General features: G+C 38.0%; 1 protein-coding gene across 3 annotated transcripts in view; it reads left to right on the forward strand.

The window, feature by feature from the left end:
• The window catches only part of STRN3 (striatin 3), an 83,275-nt gene extending 66,880 nt beyond the window's left edge, over window positions 1-16,395 (forward strand). For all 3 annotated transcript variants that reach the window (XM_040970244.1, XM_040970243.1, XM_040970245.1), the window contains 5 exons: window positions 3,301-3,468; window positions 5,105-5,245; window positions 8,951-9,058; window positions 13,734-13,820; window positions 13,897-16,395. In XM_040970244.1, coding sequence (XP_040826178.1) covers window positions 3,301-3,468; window positions 5,105-5,245; window positions 8,951-9,058; window positions 13,734-13,820; window positions 13,897-14,066 — 674 coding nt within the window. In that variant the 3' untranslated portion in view covers window positions 14,067-16,395. The remainder of the gene's footprint in view (window positions 1-3,300; window positions 3,469-5,104; window positions 5,246-8,950; window positions 9,059-13,733; window positions 13,821-13,896) is intronic.
• The last annotated feature ends 1,003 nt before the right edge of the window (window positions 16,396-17,398 follow it).

Raw genomic sequence — 17,398 nt, forward strand, 5'->3', positions numbered from 1 at the left:
GAAAAAAAAAGTGCAATCTTAGTAAAAAATTTAAAAATTAACAAATAGCTTGCGTGGTTTAACAATAGTGAGATTTGACAGAAACAAAGGGTATAAATCAGCTGTGACTAAAAAATAGCAGTTTTGAAAGTCCTTCCCTACAAAAATACCTGCATATGTCAACTGTGTTAATTGTTCATAATCATAAAGAGTTAAAATTTTTATTGTTCTGATTTTAATGTATGTGCTGCCGAAGCGAGCACAAGAATTAAAATGTTTATGAACTCTGTTCTTTTTGTTTCACGTGCATGTGGTGCTCCCGTTTGTCAGGCCTGGGGTAAGCACTGTTCCAAGGGATAAGACTTAGTTTAATGAAAAGGAAAGACAGTAAGCAGATAAAGAGGAGATGAAGGTTTATGGCATATGGTACAGAGAATACTGTGAGACTAACAGGTAGACCCGTTTTTAGATGAATATTCAGAAAAAAAGTTTGAATGGTAGCTTCTGGAACTGGCATTTAACCAAATGGTTAAGATGCCAGTTAAGACACTATATACTCCCTGGAGTGCCTAACTTTTGGCTGTTGGCTGCAGCTCCTGACCTAGATTCCTGATAAACATACTGTAGGAGGGGGTTTTGATATTTTTTTTATTTATTTTTTTTATTAATTTTCTTGCTGACTCGGGTCACACAATGACAGTTTGTTTCAAAGAGGATTTTTATTTTCTTTTTCATTTCATCAGTGACAAATTAATCATTCATTATTTAACTTAATGTTGTCAGCTTTCTGTTTTTTTCCTTCCTGTTGTTGATTTTGTTTTATGGCTTTTCATTTAAAGGGATACATACTACTAACTGTGTAATAGAGACTAGCATATTGAGATGTGAAGATACAATGCAGTTTAAATCTCTACTTCCAAATCAAAGATGGCCTCCCAGTGAAACTGTTAAATACATCTTGACAGTAGGAGGCTGGACTCTTTGCTGTTGTCCATGCCTGCAATGTCAGGAGACACTTAAATAGCAGAATTATGGACTTAGGACTGTTTATCAAGGACTTTACTATCGTAATTATATAGTGGAATCAGTTGGAGGAGGGATTTAAGGAGGGGGAAGGGAAAATATCAGAGTCTATGGAACTGTATCATCAAATAATAAATCAATAGATAAATAAATAAAACTCTAGGAGGCAGCAGTGATTGTGTAAGTAGTTGGGTTCCTACCACTCATTGAAGATACCCGAATTGAGTACCTGACTCTGGATTTGGCTTAGAATCAGCCCTAGTCATCACACTGTTTACAGAGTGAGCCGATGATGAGAGCCTTTGCTTGATGTCTGATGTCTGCCTTTCAAATAAATATATGAATGATTTAGAGAATAATTAAAATAGTAGCAAGCAAAATCTCATAGATAAAAGAGAATTTTTAATCAGTAAACTTAAATCAGATTTAACCAAAATTAAACCAGAAAGTGACCTGAAAAAAATGCAAGGCTTAACTGGATCTTTGTGATTCTTGTGAGGAAAAGTAAGGGACAAGAATGGAAACAGGAATTACCAACTTACAGGCTGCTTCTACCACAGTCCAGTGAACCAGGTGACATCACTGGGAGTACGGTAACGGTGCTAGAGCAGTTAAAAGTGATTTAAGATATAGTGGGCAAATAATGTAGAATATACAAGTTTTGTTGTTAAATTATACTGAGCAGGTAAAGGAATCTATGAATGATTCTTGCTTAACAACATTCTTATAAATCACACACCATAAAATTCAGAGTGCATAGCTCAGTAGTTCTTACTGTGTTCACAGGGCTGTACAAACGTCACCACTATCTAATTTTAGAACATTTCTATCACCAGTGCCTGGTTTCTGACATGAGCAACTGAGTGTGTGATAGTGTTTGTGGAAATGGAGAGAGATTAGTGTGTTGACATTAAGTCCATGAGTTCTTATTTTAGATATATTAAGCAGTGGCAGTATTAAATAGATAATATACAGAACTGAAGCTCAAAGAAAACTGGTTAGGAGGTAAAAATATATCTTCTGTAAAGATCCTATGTGTAACTATGTAAATGAATAATACAGAGTTTGCTATCAGATAAGAAAACTGTGACATTAGTAGGATTGCTAGAGTGTGAGAGCCAACAAAGGAAACCAAGGTGTGGCCTTAACAAGTAGGGCCAAATCCTGGAGAGTGTCACTGTGAGGCATACACAAAGAACATGCCATTTGGAGGAAGGAAGAAGCAGTATGTGTTTTTGAGTGTTACTGGGAGGTCCAATAATATGATGATTGAAAGTTTTCTTATAAATAATCAATAGGCTACTCTGATCTTGGCTGGACAAGGTTTGGATGCTGGGGTAGACAAGAGGGACCTCCTCATATCTTCTAAATCAGATGATTTGATTGCAAAGCAATATTTAAGGCTAACACATTCTTATATAATCAAAGAAAAACTTTATTTTAGATATCGCTACTAGTGATTTTAACAAGGGTTACTTTGCAGTAATGCTACAGAAACTAAATTATGGTTATTTTAAGCATACATTGGAGATGAAAATAAAAAGCAAATTTACTTAACATGTTTTCCTGCCATTTAACAGGAAGCTATTAGGGTAATGCTCATGAAGATTCCTAATTTGGGTTGAAAGATTCTCAAGCTCCATGTCCCTTTTTCCCCCATGGTGGTGATTCCAAGGAGGAAATTTTGTTAAATTAGATAAAAGCAAATAAGTTGATGTCTTCAGTGCACTTGGTGGAGTTCGGCTTTGTTAGAAGGCTCTGGAAGGCTGTCTAGAAGCAAGCAGAGTAGATGACAGGTTAAGTGAGAGGAAGATAGAAGAAAGTGCCTTGTCTTTTCTCAGTGAATTGTGATGCATGTCTTTTGTGAGGAAATAAAGTTGGGAATGGAGGATTGTGGAGATAAATACTGATGGAAGCCAGGAGTTTATCAGAAAAGCAGAATTGTCAGGCGGATGGTGGTCAGTGATGTTCAGATAGTGTTCATATGTCTGTCTTTTGATGAATGGACAAATTTGATAATGTCTAAACAGTGAGTTAATATTTGATAACAAAAGATTGAGTACAGATAGCATGCTACAAAATAGATGATCCTTGAAAACATGATAAATGGAAGACGCCATCACAACAGAGGGGAAGAGATAATAATGAGCTATAAATCCACTACTTAGAGGGAGCCTCGATGTATATTTGGTTTCATCTTAGGGTTTAAATTATGTGATAAGTTATCTTTATATACCCAAACATTTCCTTGTTACTTCTTATAACAATTTTTGTTGTTTCTTTGTGGTTTCTTCCCAGAGCCAAATGTCCTAGCTGGCACGTTAGTTGCACATTCAGATGCCGTCTGGGGTCTTGCTTATAGTGGCATAAAAAATCAGTTACTGTCTTGCTCAGCAGATGGCACTGTTAGATTATGGAATCCACACGAAAAAATGCCTTGTATTTGCACTTATAATGGAGACAAGGGTAAGCAAATTTTGCATCTATGAGAAAAAAGAAAAGTTGATTCGTTTTTAAGTTTGGAAAATAAATTGAAAAATTATTTATTTTTTATTTTTACTATTCCTAGCTATTTATTATTTGAAGTGCTTTTTTTTTTAAGATTTATTTTATTTTTTATCGAAAAGTCAGATATACAGAGAGAAGGAGAAACAGAGAGGAAGATCCTCTTCCCAGTGATTCACTCCCGAAGCAGTCATAACAGCCAGAACTGGGCCATTCTGAAGTCAGGAACCAGGAACCTCCCCTGGGTCTCCCACATGGGTGCAGGGTCCCAAGGCTTTAGACTGTCCTTGTCTGCCTTCCCAGGGCACAAGCAGGGAGCTGGGTGGGAAGTGGAGCTGCTGGGACACAAACTAGTGCCCATATGGGATCCTGGTGCTTAAAAGGTGAGGACTTGAGCGGCTAGGCTATCCCACTAGGCGTTTGAAGTGCTTTTTACTAATAATTTACTGCTTTTACGTTTTTTTAGGTTATGTTCCTTTTAAAAAATAAAGCTGTCTCTAGCAGGTTGAAAAAAATACATCTACACATAGGAACTATAGGAAATAAAATCCTAAAGGTCTCGCAGTCCAAGCATGCCTATAACACATGTGTACCATGGCACTGGGTGTGCTGCCTGGGACTCTAGGCATAATCATGAAAACAGATATATTAGTGACTCCTAATTTCTCACTTTAAAAATTTAGAGATTTGTTTTTTCATCATTCAGATAATGTATAGCTTCAGATTTCTTCTAATTCTGTGTTGATCTAACTAGTTGAATTCTGTGTGCTTAAAGAGAAAAATTGTTCCTTAGTCCTGTAACATACTAGTGCATCAGTGAATTCCAGAATCCTTTCATTTTCATGGATCCAACAATTTGACTTGTCAGGGTATAGAACGAGTCCTGACACGTGAGCATTTTCTGAAGATAATGATGTGAGAATGCTCATGTGTGATTTTTTTAATCTTTTTTTAAAAAGATTTATTTATTTTTATTGGAAAGGCGGATATACAGAGAGGAGGAAAGACAGAGAGGAAGATCTTCTATCTGATGGTTCACTCCTCAAGTGACCGCAATGACCACAGCTGAGCCAATCTGTAACCAGGAGCCAGGAGCTCTTCCAGGTCTCCCATGCAGGTTCAGGGTCCCAAGGCTTTGGGCCGTCCTCGACTGCTTTCCCAGGCCACAAGCAGGGAGCTGGATGGGAAGTAGGGGTGCCAGGATTAGAACTGGTACTCATATGATATCCCAGTGCATGCAAGGCGAGGACCTTAACCACTACACTATCGTGCTGGGCCCTTATGTGTGATTTTACAGTGAAAGATACGAAGGACAAGTGGGCCAAACATCTTGCCTAGGATTTTTTTTTCCCTTGGAAGAAAATGCATAGGAGAACAAACAGTTGCAGATTTGTATTGCCCTTACGTTGAGCTCAGTAGTTAGTATTTTTCCTAAAATGTTAGTGTTACAAATAAAAACTTCACATATAATCAAAGATTAGTTGCTTTTTACCTTATCATCTGCTATAGTTGCTTTCTTTTTCATTATTAACATTCGAGGACATTTTACCAACTAGAAAATCAGACAATTCTAAATTATTATTTGGTCTCCTTTCAGAGCATGGAATCCCTACTTCAGTTGACTTTATCGGCTGTGATCCAGCGCATATGGTGACCTCTTTCAACACTGGTAGTGCGGTAATTTATGACTTGGAAACATCACAGTCACTGGTGATGCTGTCATCACAGGTAGAATCTGGTAAGTCTTTGTGAGTTTCTCTTTTTGCTAATTTTCGTATGTTTACTGCATCTTGGCAGAAAATAAATAGATTCATTGCATTACATTACTTAGGCTATTTCTGCTGTTTTTCCAAATTATGTTTAGATTTATTTTATTTTATTTTATTGGAAAGTCAAATATATAGAGAGAAGGAGAGACAGAGAGGATTCCATCCGATGATTTGCACCCCAAGTGCCATAATGGCTAGAGCTGCTCCAATCTGAAACCAGGAGCCAAGAACCTCTTCTGGGTCTCACACATGGGTGCAGGGTCCCAAGGCTTTGGGCCATCCTCTACTGCTCTCCAGGCCACAAGCAGGGAGCTGGCTGGGAAGTGGGGCTGCCAGAATTAGAACTGGCACTTTTATGTGATCCTGGGTGTGCAAGGCAAGGAGTTTGGTAGGTATGTGGAGGAAAGGATGTGAGCACAACAATGTGGAAGATGAATCCAAAGAAATGATGTAAAAATTGTTCTAGAGGCAGATGTGAAAATGGGAAAAAGTAATGTAGTCAATTTGTACTCAACATCCACCTTTAATAGTATAGGTCATTATAGGCATGGTATGTGATACGTGTTTTAGTTTTCCTTATATAAGGATGCAGAGCCAGCGCTGTGGCATAGTAGGCGAAGCCTTTACCTATTTTCTGGCATCCCATAGGACTACTGGTTTATGTCACAGCTGCTCCACTTCCCATCCAGCTCCCTGCTTGTGGCCTGGGAAAGCAGTTGAGGACGGCCCAAAATCTTGGGACCCTGAACAGCCACTTGGGAGACCCCGAAGAAGCTCCTGGCTTCAGATTGGCTCCGCTCCAGGGAACTGTTTACAGCTGTTCGGGGTGTGAACCAATGATGTAGAAAATCTCTGCCTCCCCTGCCTCCCTTGTTATGTCTGTAACTCAGCCTTTCAAATAAAACAACAGAAAAAATTTTTAAAAATAAATGATTAAAGATTCAGTAGGATCTATGCATTGAGATTTGTTGGTGGGTGCCAGTGGGCTCCTTCTCCATCTCTTGTTTTCTTTGTTTTTTGCTGTTGTTAATGCAGTTCCCTTGTTTACTAAGTTTCCCAGTTTCTAGAATTTGCTAGGTATAGCTTTGTAGGAACTTTTTTTTTATTTTTAAGATTTCTTTCTTTTCATTTGAAAGGCAGATTTAAAGAGAGAAAGAGGATTGACAGAAAAATCTTCTGTCCTCTGATTCACTCCTCACATCACTGCAGAGCCAGGAGCTTCTTCCAGGTCTTCCACACAGGCTCTGGGCGCAAGAACTCAAGCCAGCCTTTACTTCTTTCCCAGGTCATAAGTAGGGAGCTGAATCAGAAGTGGAGCAGCTGGGATACAAAATGATGCCCATATGGGATGCCAGAGCTTGCAGGCAGAGGTTTAGCCTGTGAGCCATCATACAGACACCTTTGAAGTATCAACAGGATTCTTGGTCCATTGGTCATCAAAACAGAAACTTACTCAAATTCAGGCTTAAAGCTTTTCTCCCTTCTTAAGGTTTTTTTTTTTTAAAGATTTATTTTTATTATTTTTTAATTGGAAAGGCGGATATACAGAGAGGAGAGACAGAGAGGAAGATCTTCCGTCTGATGATTCACTCCCCAAGTGAGCGCAACGGGCCGATACTATGCCGATCCAAAGCCAGGAGCCTCTTGTGGGTCTCCCACGCGGGTGCAGGGTCCCAAAGCTTTGGGCCGTCCTCGACTGCTTTCCCGGGCCACAGGCAGGGAGCTGGAAGGGAAGCGGGGCTGCCGGGATTAGAACCAGCGCCCATATGGGATCTCGGGCGTGCAAGGCGAGGACGTTTAACCACTTGCGCCACCGCGCCGGGCCCACCGTTCTTAAGGTTTTAAGTATTTTGTTTAAGATTGCTTCCATAGGTAGTTGGTGAACTCTTATGAGGTGAATGTTGTCTGGCATTTCTTTTTAGTGACATTTCCATTCTCGATCATTGTCTAAATGTATTAGTTAATTAATTGTTCAAAGTCATTTTTCAGTAAATTTCTTCATTTAATAGCTAGAATACCTTTGTAACAAGGAAAAACTCATCAATAATTTGAGAATACCATACAGTTAGTGATTTTAAAAGAAAGATATAATTTAGATGATTGACTTTTTTTCTTTTTACAAGTGTTCAAAGTAATGTCTTTCACTGGCATCTTCTCTAGTTGAATAGTGAGTTTTCTAGATGTTGTTTTAATATTTCACGGTGTATTTCAATTCATTATAGACACTGTTTAAACACAGAATCTTGTCTTAGGTATATTATCAACTTCAGTCAGGTGGATGCTTGTCCTTTTGACATGACCCTGAAAGTTGTTAATAGCTTTCTTGCTTTCTGAAATGACTAAATGATCTAAATTTATACTATGATCTGAAATGAAGATTTTTTTTTTGTTTTTTTGATACAGCTTTCTTAGTGGGAAATAGCAGTTCGTTTCTACCATCTGGGTGCTGGATTATTGAGTTGATCTTTATAATTGTCATGGTTTTTGAATTTGTTGTTTTTTTTTTAATCATTTTTAACGGACAGAACAGAGGAATGGGCATTTTTTACGTGAAGTACTTCCAGTTGGAGTTCACATTTATCTTGGTTCCTGTCATCATTATTAACATAATGGTGTTTCATCGACTTGTACAACAGTACACACTGTCAGTTTTCTCAGCAATGTCAGAACTACTGATAGCCCAGATACAAAGTAGTGTCAGTAGGCTAGTTTTTGCTAACAACATGCAATCTTATTGCTGCAGTTTAAAGTCACTTGGAGCGTTTGGTTTTTTTTTTTTTTTTTTTTTTTTTTTTTTTTTTTTTTTGTGATTATGCCACAGAATAGATATACAATTAAGGTCATCTTGTGTAATTTTACTCTTGATTATTTTAGTAAACATTTTTGAAAAATTATTTTATATTTACAAAGTTCCAGAGTCAGCTCTCAGACCCAAATTATGGTCACTGTGTCTTTCTGGATGCTTCCTCAATCTTATTCTCTTTTTCTCAACTTAGCATTAGTGCCCACAAGCACACACGCACTCTTACCCGTATATTACATGTTTTAGTGTGAAGTTCTTTTGTACAAGCAAATATAATTTCAAGATATAATTTCTCGTTTAATTAAAACTTGAGAGCTTTCCAAGTAAGGAAGAAAAAAAGCTGATCTATGTGGTGAGTGTTGTGTCTACGAAGTTAAGCCACTCCTCAGAGTATGCCTTTATCCCATGTGCAACCCTCAGGACTCCATGCTTTGGTCCAGGTTTTTGCTGATGCACAGGGGAGGCAGCAGAGGATGGGCCAAGTGCTTCTCTTCTTGCCCCCCACATTGAGAGGACTGAATAGCCCAGTTCTGGCTGTTTCTGTGGGTGGAAAGCTTCTCTATTTCTCTGTTACTCCATCTTTTATGTAAATAAGTGAATAAACAGATTGAAACAACGGAGACTCGTCCTTGATGACCATTCATTTCACACTCTTTTTTTTTTAATATTATTGTGGATAACATTGAGTTAATTTTTGCTCATGTCTAAATAGCACTTATGAATTTTTTCTTCCTTAATGTAAATGCTTATGATTTGTTTATAGGCTGTCAGTTTTTATAAGACAGAAATAATCACTATCCTAACAAGGTGATTATCCATCTTCTAGTTGAAGGTTTGAGTTTTAATCCTGTTTTCTTCCTTTGTTCTTCAGGTTTACAATCTACTAATCACATTAATAGGGTAGTAAGCCATCCCACACTTCCTGTAACAATAACTGCTCATGAAGACAGACACATCAAATTTTTTGACAATAAAACGGGTAAGCACGTTTACTTTTTTTCATTTTAATAGTATTGTAAATGCGGGTGATTCTAAAAATTTATTAAAGACATTTAATCTAAAGGATTTTACATATGAAGTTATGACATTGAAATTGCCAAGTAGAAACATTTTAACTTGTTGCTTTACTTAAAACAGTGCACTTATGATATATATTGAGTTTTGTTTTTAACTATACATATGTTGCAGTTTGTTGATTTCTTCTTGTCAGTTAAATATAAATTTTTTAATTTGAGATTTTTCACTGATACTCTATTGTAAAATACAGCAGAAGTAGTCTTTCTGGTGTTTGGCATTTCAGATATGTTCTTAAAACTATTCTCAGTGGATCAGATGTTATAGTAAATGTTGTTTGTTATCTTCCCTGCATTTCTTTAATAAAATTAGTAAGAAAACTTACTAATTTTAGTAATTTTATTGAAGTCAAATCAAATTCTTATTTAAGAGAGAGAGAGTGTGTGTTAAGGGCCTTGTTCCCCCCGTCAGTAGCCTCAATATGCCTGCTTACTTTCAGGAAAGGTATGATAGAGAGATTTGAGAAGAAATTAAAACTGAGTGTTCAAACGTTCTAAATAAGAAGTTAAAATACATTTAGCATTATTTCATGCTACAAATTATCAGCCAGTGACAGTAGGTTTCTTTGGGAAGGTTATACAGGACGCGACGGTTTCAGTCTTTAGTGTCACGTAACATCCTTTTGAACAGGTAACGCTTTCATGGCAGAGCCCTTGTAGTAAGTTATTAGAGCAAATTGGGAACAGATTGGAGATTCACAGTCTACATATTGCAGAGGAAATAAGGTTCACATTCATGTGGATGTTCTCAATTTAACACCTTATCAGATTAATTCTTTGAGCCTCTTTTTATGAAGCCTGAGTATCTTCTTGTGCTGTAGGAGCCTACAGGTAATTTCCTTAGTGTTGCTTTTCTGTAAGAATCTATCATTTATTTGAGAAATTAAGAACTGCAGACAAACACACAGACCTATTTAGTTTATTCCCCAAATGCCCACAGTAGCCAGGTCTGTGCTAGGATGAAGCCAGGAGTAGGGAACGGTCTCTGATATGGATGATGGAGACTGTACACGGTAGTAGGAAGCTGGAATTAGGTGTGAAATCAGAACTCTTCCTCCAGTATGGGATACAGTTGTCTGTGCTACATACATTGTCTTCACTTCTAGACTTAATGCTTTTTTTTTTAAGGTTGATTTTGTTTTTATTGGAAAGTTAGATAAAAAGAGAGAAGAGACAGAGAGGAAGATTCAGTGATTCACTCCCCAAGTGGTCACAACAGCTGGAGCTGAGCTGATCTGAAGCCAGGAACCAGGAATTTCTTCCAGGTCTCCTATGTAGTTGCCTGGTTCCAAGGTTTTGGGTCATCCTCAGCTGCTTTCCCAGGCCACAAGCGGGGAACTGGATGGGAAGTAGGGATGCCAGCATTAGGACCAGTGCCCATATGGGATCCCAGTGCATGCAAGGCGAGGACTTTAGCCACGAGCCTACCACGCCAGACCTTAGACTCAATTCTCTGTGCTTCCTAAACGATTTCTTAATTTTATTAATGAAAATGTACAATTGTAAGGGGAGAGTCGGGATTTTAGAAGCTATACTAGAAGCAAAAAAGCAGGTCTTTATCTCTGCCCCCTTCCTCTCCTATTAATTTCCTGCTCTTCCTCTACGTTTCTGCCTTCCATTCCTTCTCTCTAACACATTGAGTTACATTAAGCTATAGATTATTTTCAAGAGAGGTGTCCTCCCCCCAAAATCCTTATTTGAAAATTGGGATTCTTTGGGGCCCGGCGCCTTGACATGGTGGTTAAAGTCTCACCTTGAACACGCTGGGATCCCATATGGGCGCCGGTTCTAATCCCGGCAGCTCCACTTCCCATCCAGCTCCCTGCTTGTGGCCTGGGAAAGCAATTGAAGACAGCCCAAAGCCTTGGAACCCCGCACCCGTGTGGGAGACCCAGAGGAAGTTCCTGGCTCCTGGCTATGGATCTGCTCAGCTCTGGCTGTTGCGGCCACTTGGAGAGTGAATCATCGGACGGAAGATCTTGTTTGTCTCTCCCTCCTCTCTGTATATCTCTGACTTTAAATAAATTGGAAAAAAAAAAAAAAAGGTAGCTTGAACAAAGATTTGCAAAATTTGGGTTAATCAAGTCACATTTTGTGCTGTTTGGTAGCTTTTGACTTGAAATGATTTAAAAACTTTAATTTCTTTTTCTATTTCTTCCAGAGAGACCTTCAGGGCCTATTAACTTTCAAATTTTGGTAGGGGCACAGATTTGAGTTATCTATATAGTACTTGAACTTAGATGATGAATGATTCTAGAGAAAGATATCATGATTTTAGAATCTAAGCAAGTTGTAGGAAGAAGGTCCTGAGTTTTGGTGTCATTTTTTGAGCAAAATCTGTTGAATATGTGGCATATTCTTGATATGGAAAATATGGAATATGCTGTTGAAGCTTGGAGGACCAAACAGGATGCCCTGTGCCCTCGTGACACTACAGATGAGTGCTGTATTGTTTACTCTGTGTTAGATAAGTGTCTGTGGCTTGCATATAGCAACCCATTTTCTTTTCTAATAGTTATGTTTATAGTACTATTCTTGTTTGTCTCATCAGCGGAAAGGACTTAAGGAAATTTCATGATTTTTGCAGTGTTTCACAATAAATAAAAGTTTCAGGGTGGGAAGTGGGCATTGTGGCTCAATGGGAAAAACCATTTTTTGAGACACCCACATTATATATGGGATTGCCTGAGAAAAGTCTCTCTTCCACTGTGCTCCAACGTCCTGCTAATATGCACCCTGGGAGACAGCAGATGGTGGCTCAAGTAGTTGGTTCTCTGCCACCCACTTGGGAGAGCAGGAAGAGGTTCATGGCTCCTGCCTGGTGCGAGTATGACTGTTGAGCATTTGCGCAGTAACTCACAGATGGAAGGCATTTTGATCGTGTGTCACATACACATGCTGTGTGTGTGTGGCCCTACCCCCTCTCTTACTCATATTTGCTTTTCAAATAAATAAAAATTGTTTAAAGTTGCCAGATTAGCATTCACACTCAGGAGGTTTGCTTCCATGGTTTACATGCATCTTTATTACCTCTCCATTTCATAAAGATCCACAATATCGATTAGCCAGTATCCCACTTAGTGTCCAGTATTGCCTCATATGTCTGTATAAATGGGCTGCTTGAAGGGATTATACAGTTTTAAGGGGTCACTCACAATTTTTTTGAAGAAATTTATTTTTTATGATGTTGGCATAGTTGAGAAGGGTGCATTGCCATGTAGACCACTGATCAGGGTGGGAAGGATCGAGGAATAGAGGAAAGTGGATGCGACAGTTATTTCGAATTTCTTTTTTCTTTCTGTATATGGTGGGAGGGGAGGTAGCAGGGGAGAGGGTCACTCCCAAGCAAGCCCAGCTGCATCAGTACCTCAGGGATGGGAGATGACAACTTGATATCATCCTAAGGTGGAGTACGTCCCAAATGATTTCAGTCATTCACATTGTGTAGTGACTTTGTGACTGAGGATAAAGGTAGACTCTGGGTTCACCTAAGATAGCAATGCAAGAATGAGTTTGGGTACAGGCAGGGTGTGCTAGAGTTCAACTTGGAAAATTATCACTGTTGAAGGAAAGTATAGAGTGTTGGATAGAAGACATGCTTGGTGTTAGAGGTATTAAAATTAGGACACACTGGATCATTCTCAGGAGAGAAATCAAAGTAGGTCAGTGAATTAAAGCTCGCGTCAGAAGTGGTGCTTGGCTCAGCTGTGGATGCCTGCATTGAGTCCTGCCTCTTTGCTTCCTGCTGATGCACACCAGGGAGGCAGCAGGAGACATTTATTATGAGTCCCTATCAATCACAAAGGGATACCCAGACTGAGTTTAGACCCTTCCTCCTCAGTTCACCCCAGCTGTTTTAGACATTTAAGGAGTAGTTAGCAGGTGGGAGTACCTTGTTTATATGTCCCATATGTTTCTAATATAAAATATTAAGCAAACAAAGTTACCATCATGTATTATCCTTTGTCATAATTAACCATTTCAGGGTAAACTGAAGGACACTTGATTCAACTTCTAATATTTGAGATTACTGTCCTGAAGATCTATCATTTCATACTCTGAGTTCTTTTATGGGAGTACTGAATGAAATGGACTTCAGAACTAATAGATGGGATTATGTTTTGCTTAGTGAAGTATAGGCTGTTTTTTTTTTTTTTTAAGATTTATTTTCATTACAAAGATACACAGAGAGGAGGAGAGACAGAGGAAGATCTTCCATCTGATGACTCATTCCCCAAGTGGCCGCAGTGGCCAGAGCTGAGCCAATCCAGGAGCCAGGAACTTCCCCCAAGTCCTCCACACGGGTGCAGGGTCCCAAGGCTTTGGGCCGTCCTTGACTGTTTTCCCAGGCCACAAGCAGGGAGCTGGATGGGAAGTGGAGCTGCAGGGATTAGAACTGGCGCCCGTATGGGATCCCAGCGCATTCAGGGTGAGGACTTTCGCCGCTAGGCCATGGTGCCAGGCCTGAAGTATAGGTTTTACTACAGCAAAAACAGTATTGGTGTAGCAATTGTTTAATGTTAGTATGCTGTATTGTAGCTTCTGATTTCTAAAGTTAGTATCTCTTCTCTGTTGTATTAGGTAAAATGATCCATTCTATGGTAGCTCATTTGGATGCTGTTACAAGTCTAGCAGTAGACCCTAATGGAATCTATCTGATGTCTGGAAGTAAGTCTGAACTTCTTGTACTACCGACCCATAAGCTTTGTAAAAGAACTATTAGTAACGAACTCTTCTTTTACAGGTCATGACTGTTCTATTAGATTATGGAATTTAGACAGCAAGACTTGTGTGCAAGAAATAACAGCTCATAGGAAGAAATTGGATGAATCAATTTATGATGTTGCTTTCCATCCCTCAAAAGCATATATTGCCAGTGCAGGAGCTGATGCCCTTGCCAAAGTATTTGTGTGAATCAGTGAAAACTGACATCATAGCAAAAGATTTGCTTGGACAGAAAAAGGCTCTGCATCACTGCCATCGGAAAAGGTTACTGATTCGACACTACATGCAATCCGCCTGCTGACGGCTATCTGGGGCAGGTATAAGTTGGTGGAAATCACATTTTACTGTCTGGCTTGTTAATTTAACTCTAATTACTATATTTCATGGGACAAAAGGAAAAAAGGACTCCAGTATTTGTAACCTGTACTGGATATAAACTGAGCATATGTTTTTGTTGTGTGTGTGTGTGTGTGTGTGTGTGTGTGTGTGTGTGTGAGTGTGTGTGTGTGTGTGTGTTGGTTTTGTTTTGTTTTCAAAGATGTCTTTAAACCAATGTGGAGTCTGATCTTACAAAAAGACTTTCTTTTGGATTGTGTGCTGCCTTAGGGTTAGGAATGTGGTGCTCTTGTTGGGGGAAGTGAGCTCTAAGAGTAGCTGTTTCTCATCTCTTAGTGATCCTCTGTTTATCAGTTGAATGCCACAGATTCCCTTTTAAACTTATTTTGCTTTAAAAAAGAAAAAAAGGAAAAAGAAAATTTAACTTAAAATATTTTAGCATTAGTTGCACAAAATGTTTGGATAAAATTCTAGTTTTTATAAGTCTTTTTATATATTTAGCCTGTCACTACAGTGCTCAAGATTGTATCGACGTTTTCTGCATTCTACACCCTCAGAGAACTCGCTGACCCACTGCCCTGTAACCACTTACTTTCCTCCTTTTGCCTGATACAGCTCAGCTAAGTCCTTCCATAAAGATGCTAAATTACCTTCAACATTATATAAATGTCTTCATAAACCAAGGACTATTGAGTGTATTAATATGAAGCAGTGGAGTTTAATACTCCAAAGGAACTCTTTAAAAGAAAAAAACTAATCTTGGCATCCTATCACTATGTGATATTTTGTACATCTTACTGTATTTACAAGTTTATTTATCAAGGATTATCCATCTTGCTAATGACCTATTATTTATTTCACTTTTTGTTGGTCTTTATATCCTTTTATTAATGTGCTAAAGGAACCTGTATATCTATTTTGGAACTCTTTGAATAGTCTAAAATAGACTAAAAATGGAGTATTTTATAGCTTAAGTTACAAACCAAGGTGATTCTCCCCAAGATATGTATCTTGGTTCACCATGATTCCAGACAAAATGATCTTGTTTAAAAATATTTGGAGTAAAATTTTATTTGCATTACAAATAGGGTACAAAAAATAGTTGAATCAGGATACAGAAATCTGTTTAGACTAGTTTTTCCCTGTTTTATTTTTTTAGATGTGCTTAATTTTATGGTGTGACTAAAGATTTTGTTTGTGTAATGCATGATTAAGACAATAAAGTATTTTTTCTAGTCTTCCAAAAAACTTTTCTGATCAGTTTGCAAGTTTTGATGAGTTTTGTAAGGTTTCTGTTTTACAGCGTATGAATCATCCAGTTTTTAAGATTGTACCACATAGCAAACATACAGCTGTTGAAAATGATGTACATAAAATGCATATAATAAATATTAAATTGTGTACCTGTATGTTACTGTTGGCTACATCATTTTGTGTTGAATAATAAAGTGCAATACTTTACTCTCCATAATTAAACTAGGAAATGGAGATGATCTCTTAGTGAGTCCTTCATTTTTATACTTATTTTTGTACGGTTTATTGCATATTTATATTCTAGTAATATTATAACAATAATAATACTAAAATGCCTTTCTATTTTTACTCCATTTTGGGGAATTTTTAAAGTATTCTATTAAAATAAACTAGATAATTCAAAGTAAAACATCTCTCCTCCCTCCTCCCGCCTGCCCACCAAAGATGTAGAGATGCAGTTTGAAGTACTCTTCTTCGACATATTGTTACTTTACTAAATCTGGACTTTAATTAATAGTAGTGGTCAGCCGCTGTAACCACAACTTTCCATAGAAAACTTCAGCAGAGAATAAACTGCATCATTTATTAGAGTTGTCATAACTAACCAGTTATTTTGTTGAAACCTTTTACTGCAATAGGTAGCGTCACCTTTTTTCTTTAAAGGGAATCCCACATGGACTCAAAGCACCATAAAAATTATGTGCAAAATTCTGTTTGAATACCTGTTGCTGCTTTAGAAGAAGTTACTCTGTACAGTGAGAAATTTTGTCATCTAACATAGAAATCCAAGTAACAATCAGTCATTGCTAAGGAAACAGTAAAGCTTCTCAGAACATTTTTTTGTTATTTTTACAAGTTTTTTCTGAACTGAACACTCAAATAAGGAACAAAGTAAAGGGACACTTTCCTCATTATCTTTTTTTAAACTTGAAAACATTTTAAAAACTTTTCCAAAGCTGGTATTGTTGCTGGCGGCTATTCCAACCCATTGCATTATTGTTTAGTGAAATGTGATTATCACTGCAATGCATAAAGTTTCACTTCTCTTGGAATGTATTAAAACTGAAATGGATAAAAATAGTATATATGTTTATTTTTTGCTTACCCACTTTGGTTGTATTTTTCTCTACAAAATTAAACATTTGGAAAAGACTAAAGGGATGCAAAAAATGTCTTATTTTCATACTATTTGTATGCTTCAACTTGTTATTTATGGTAAATTATGTAGATTAATTTGATTATTAAATATACTTTATACATAAGGCTTAAGGATATTTTTATCTACAAATGTTAGTTACTTATTCTCAATATGTAATTATATTCTTCTTTCATGTTTTACTCCTGTTACTTTTCTCTATTTCAAACTGAATAATCCACTGAAGACCAGTAGCTTGTTTAATGCATGAAAAATCATAAGTCAGTGTATAATCTTTGTCTAGCACTTAAGATAACTGTTTTCCATCTTGGAGTACTTGGGTTTGCTTCCTGGCTCCAACTTCCTGCTGGTGTCCATCCCGGGAGGCAGCGATGATAACTAACTGGGTTCCTATGGCCCATGTGGAGGACCTGGATTTTGTTCTGACTCCTGTTTTCAGCCTTGGCTATTTGTGGGATCTCACATTTCCCCCTCCCCCCAAGGAAATGTAAAATCTATAAGCAAGCTATTGTATTTGAAATTCGGGTATGCCTGCTAAAACTATATATTTTTAATTTTAAAGGCAGATTTTACAGAGACAGAGGGAGGTTTTCTGTCACCTAGTCACTCCCCAGTTGGCTGCAATGGCCAGAGCTGAGCCTCTCGGAAGCCAGGAGCTGCTCTTTGGTCTGCTAACGTGGATGCTGTGGCACAAGGACTTGAACCTCATTTCACTGCCTTCCCGGGTAGCTGGGCCGCAAACCAAACAGCCAGCACAAGAACCAGCAGCACCCAT

This window comes from Ochotona curzoniae, unplaced genomic scaffold, assembly GCF_017591425.1.
Source record: "Ochotona curzoniae isolate NIBS_2020 unplaced genomic scaffold, NIBS_Ocur_1.0 scaffold_4701, whole genome shotgun sequence".
Taxonomy (NCBI): domain Eukaryota; kingdom Metazoa; phylum Chordata; class Mammalia; order Lagomorpha; family Ochotonidae; genus Ochotona; species Ochotona curzoniae.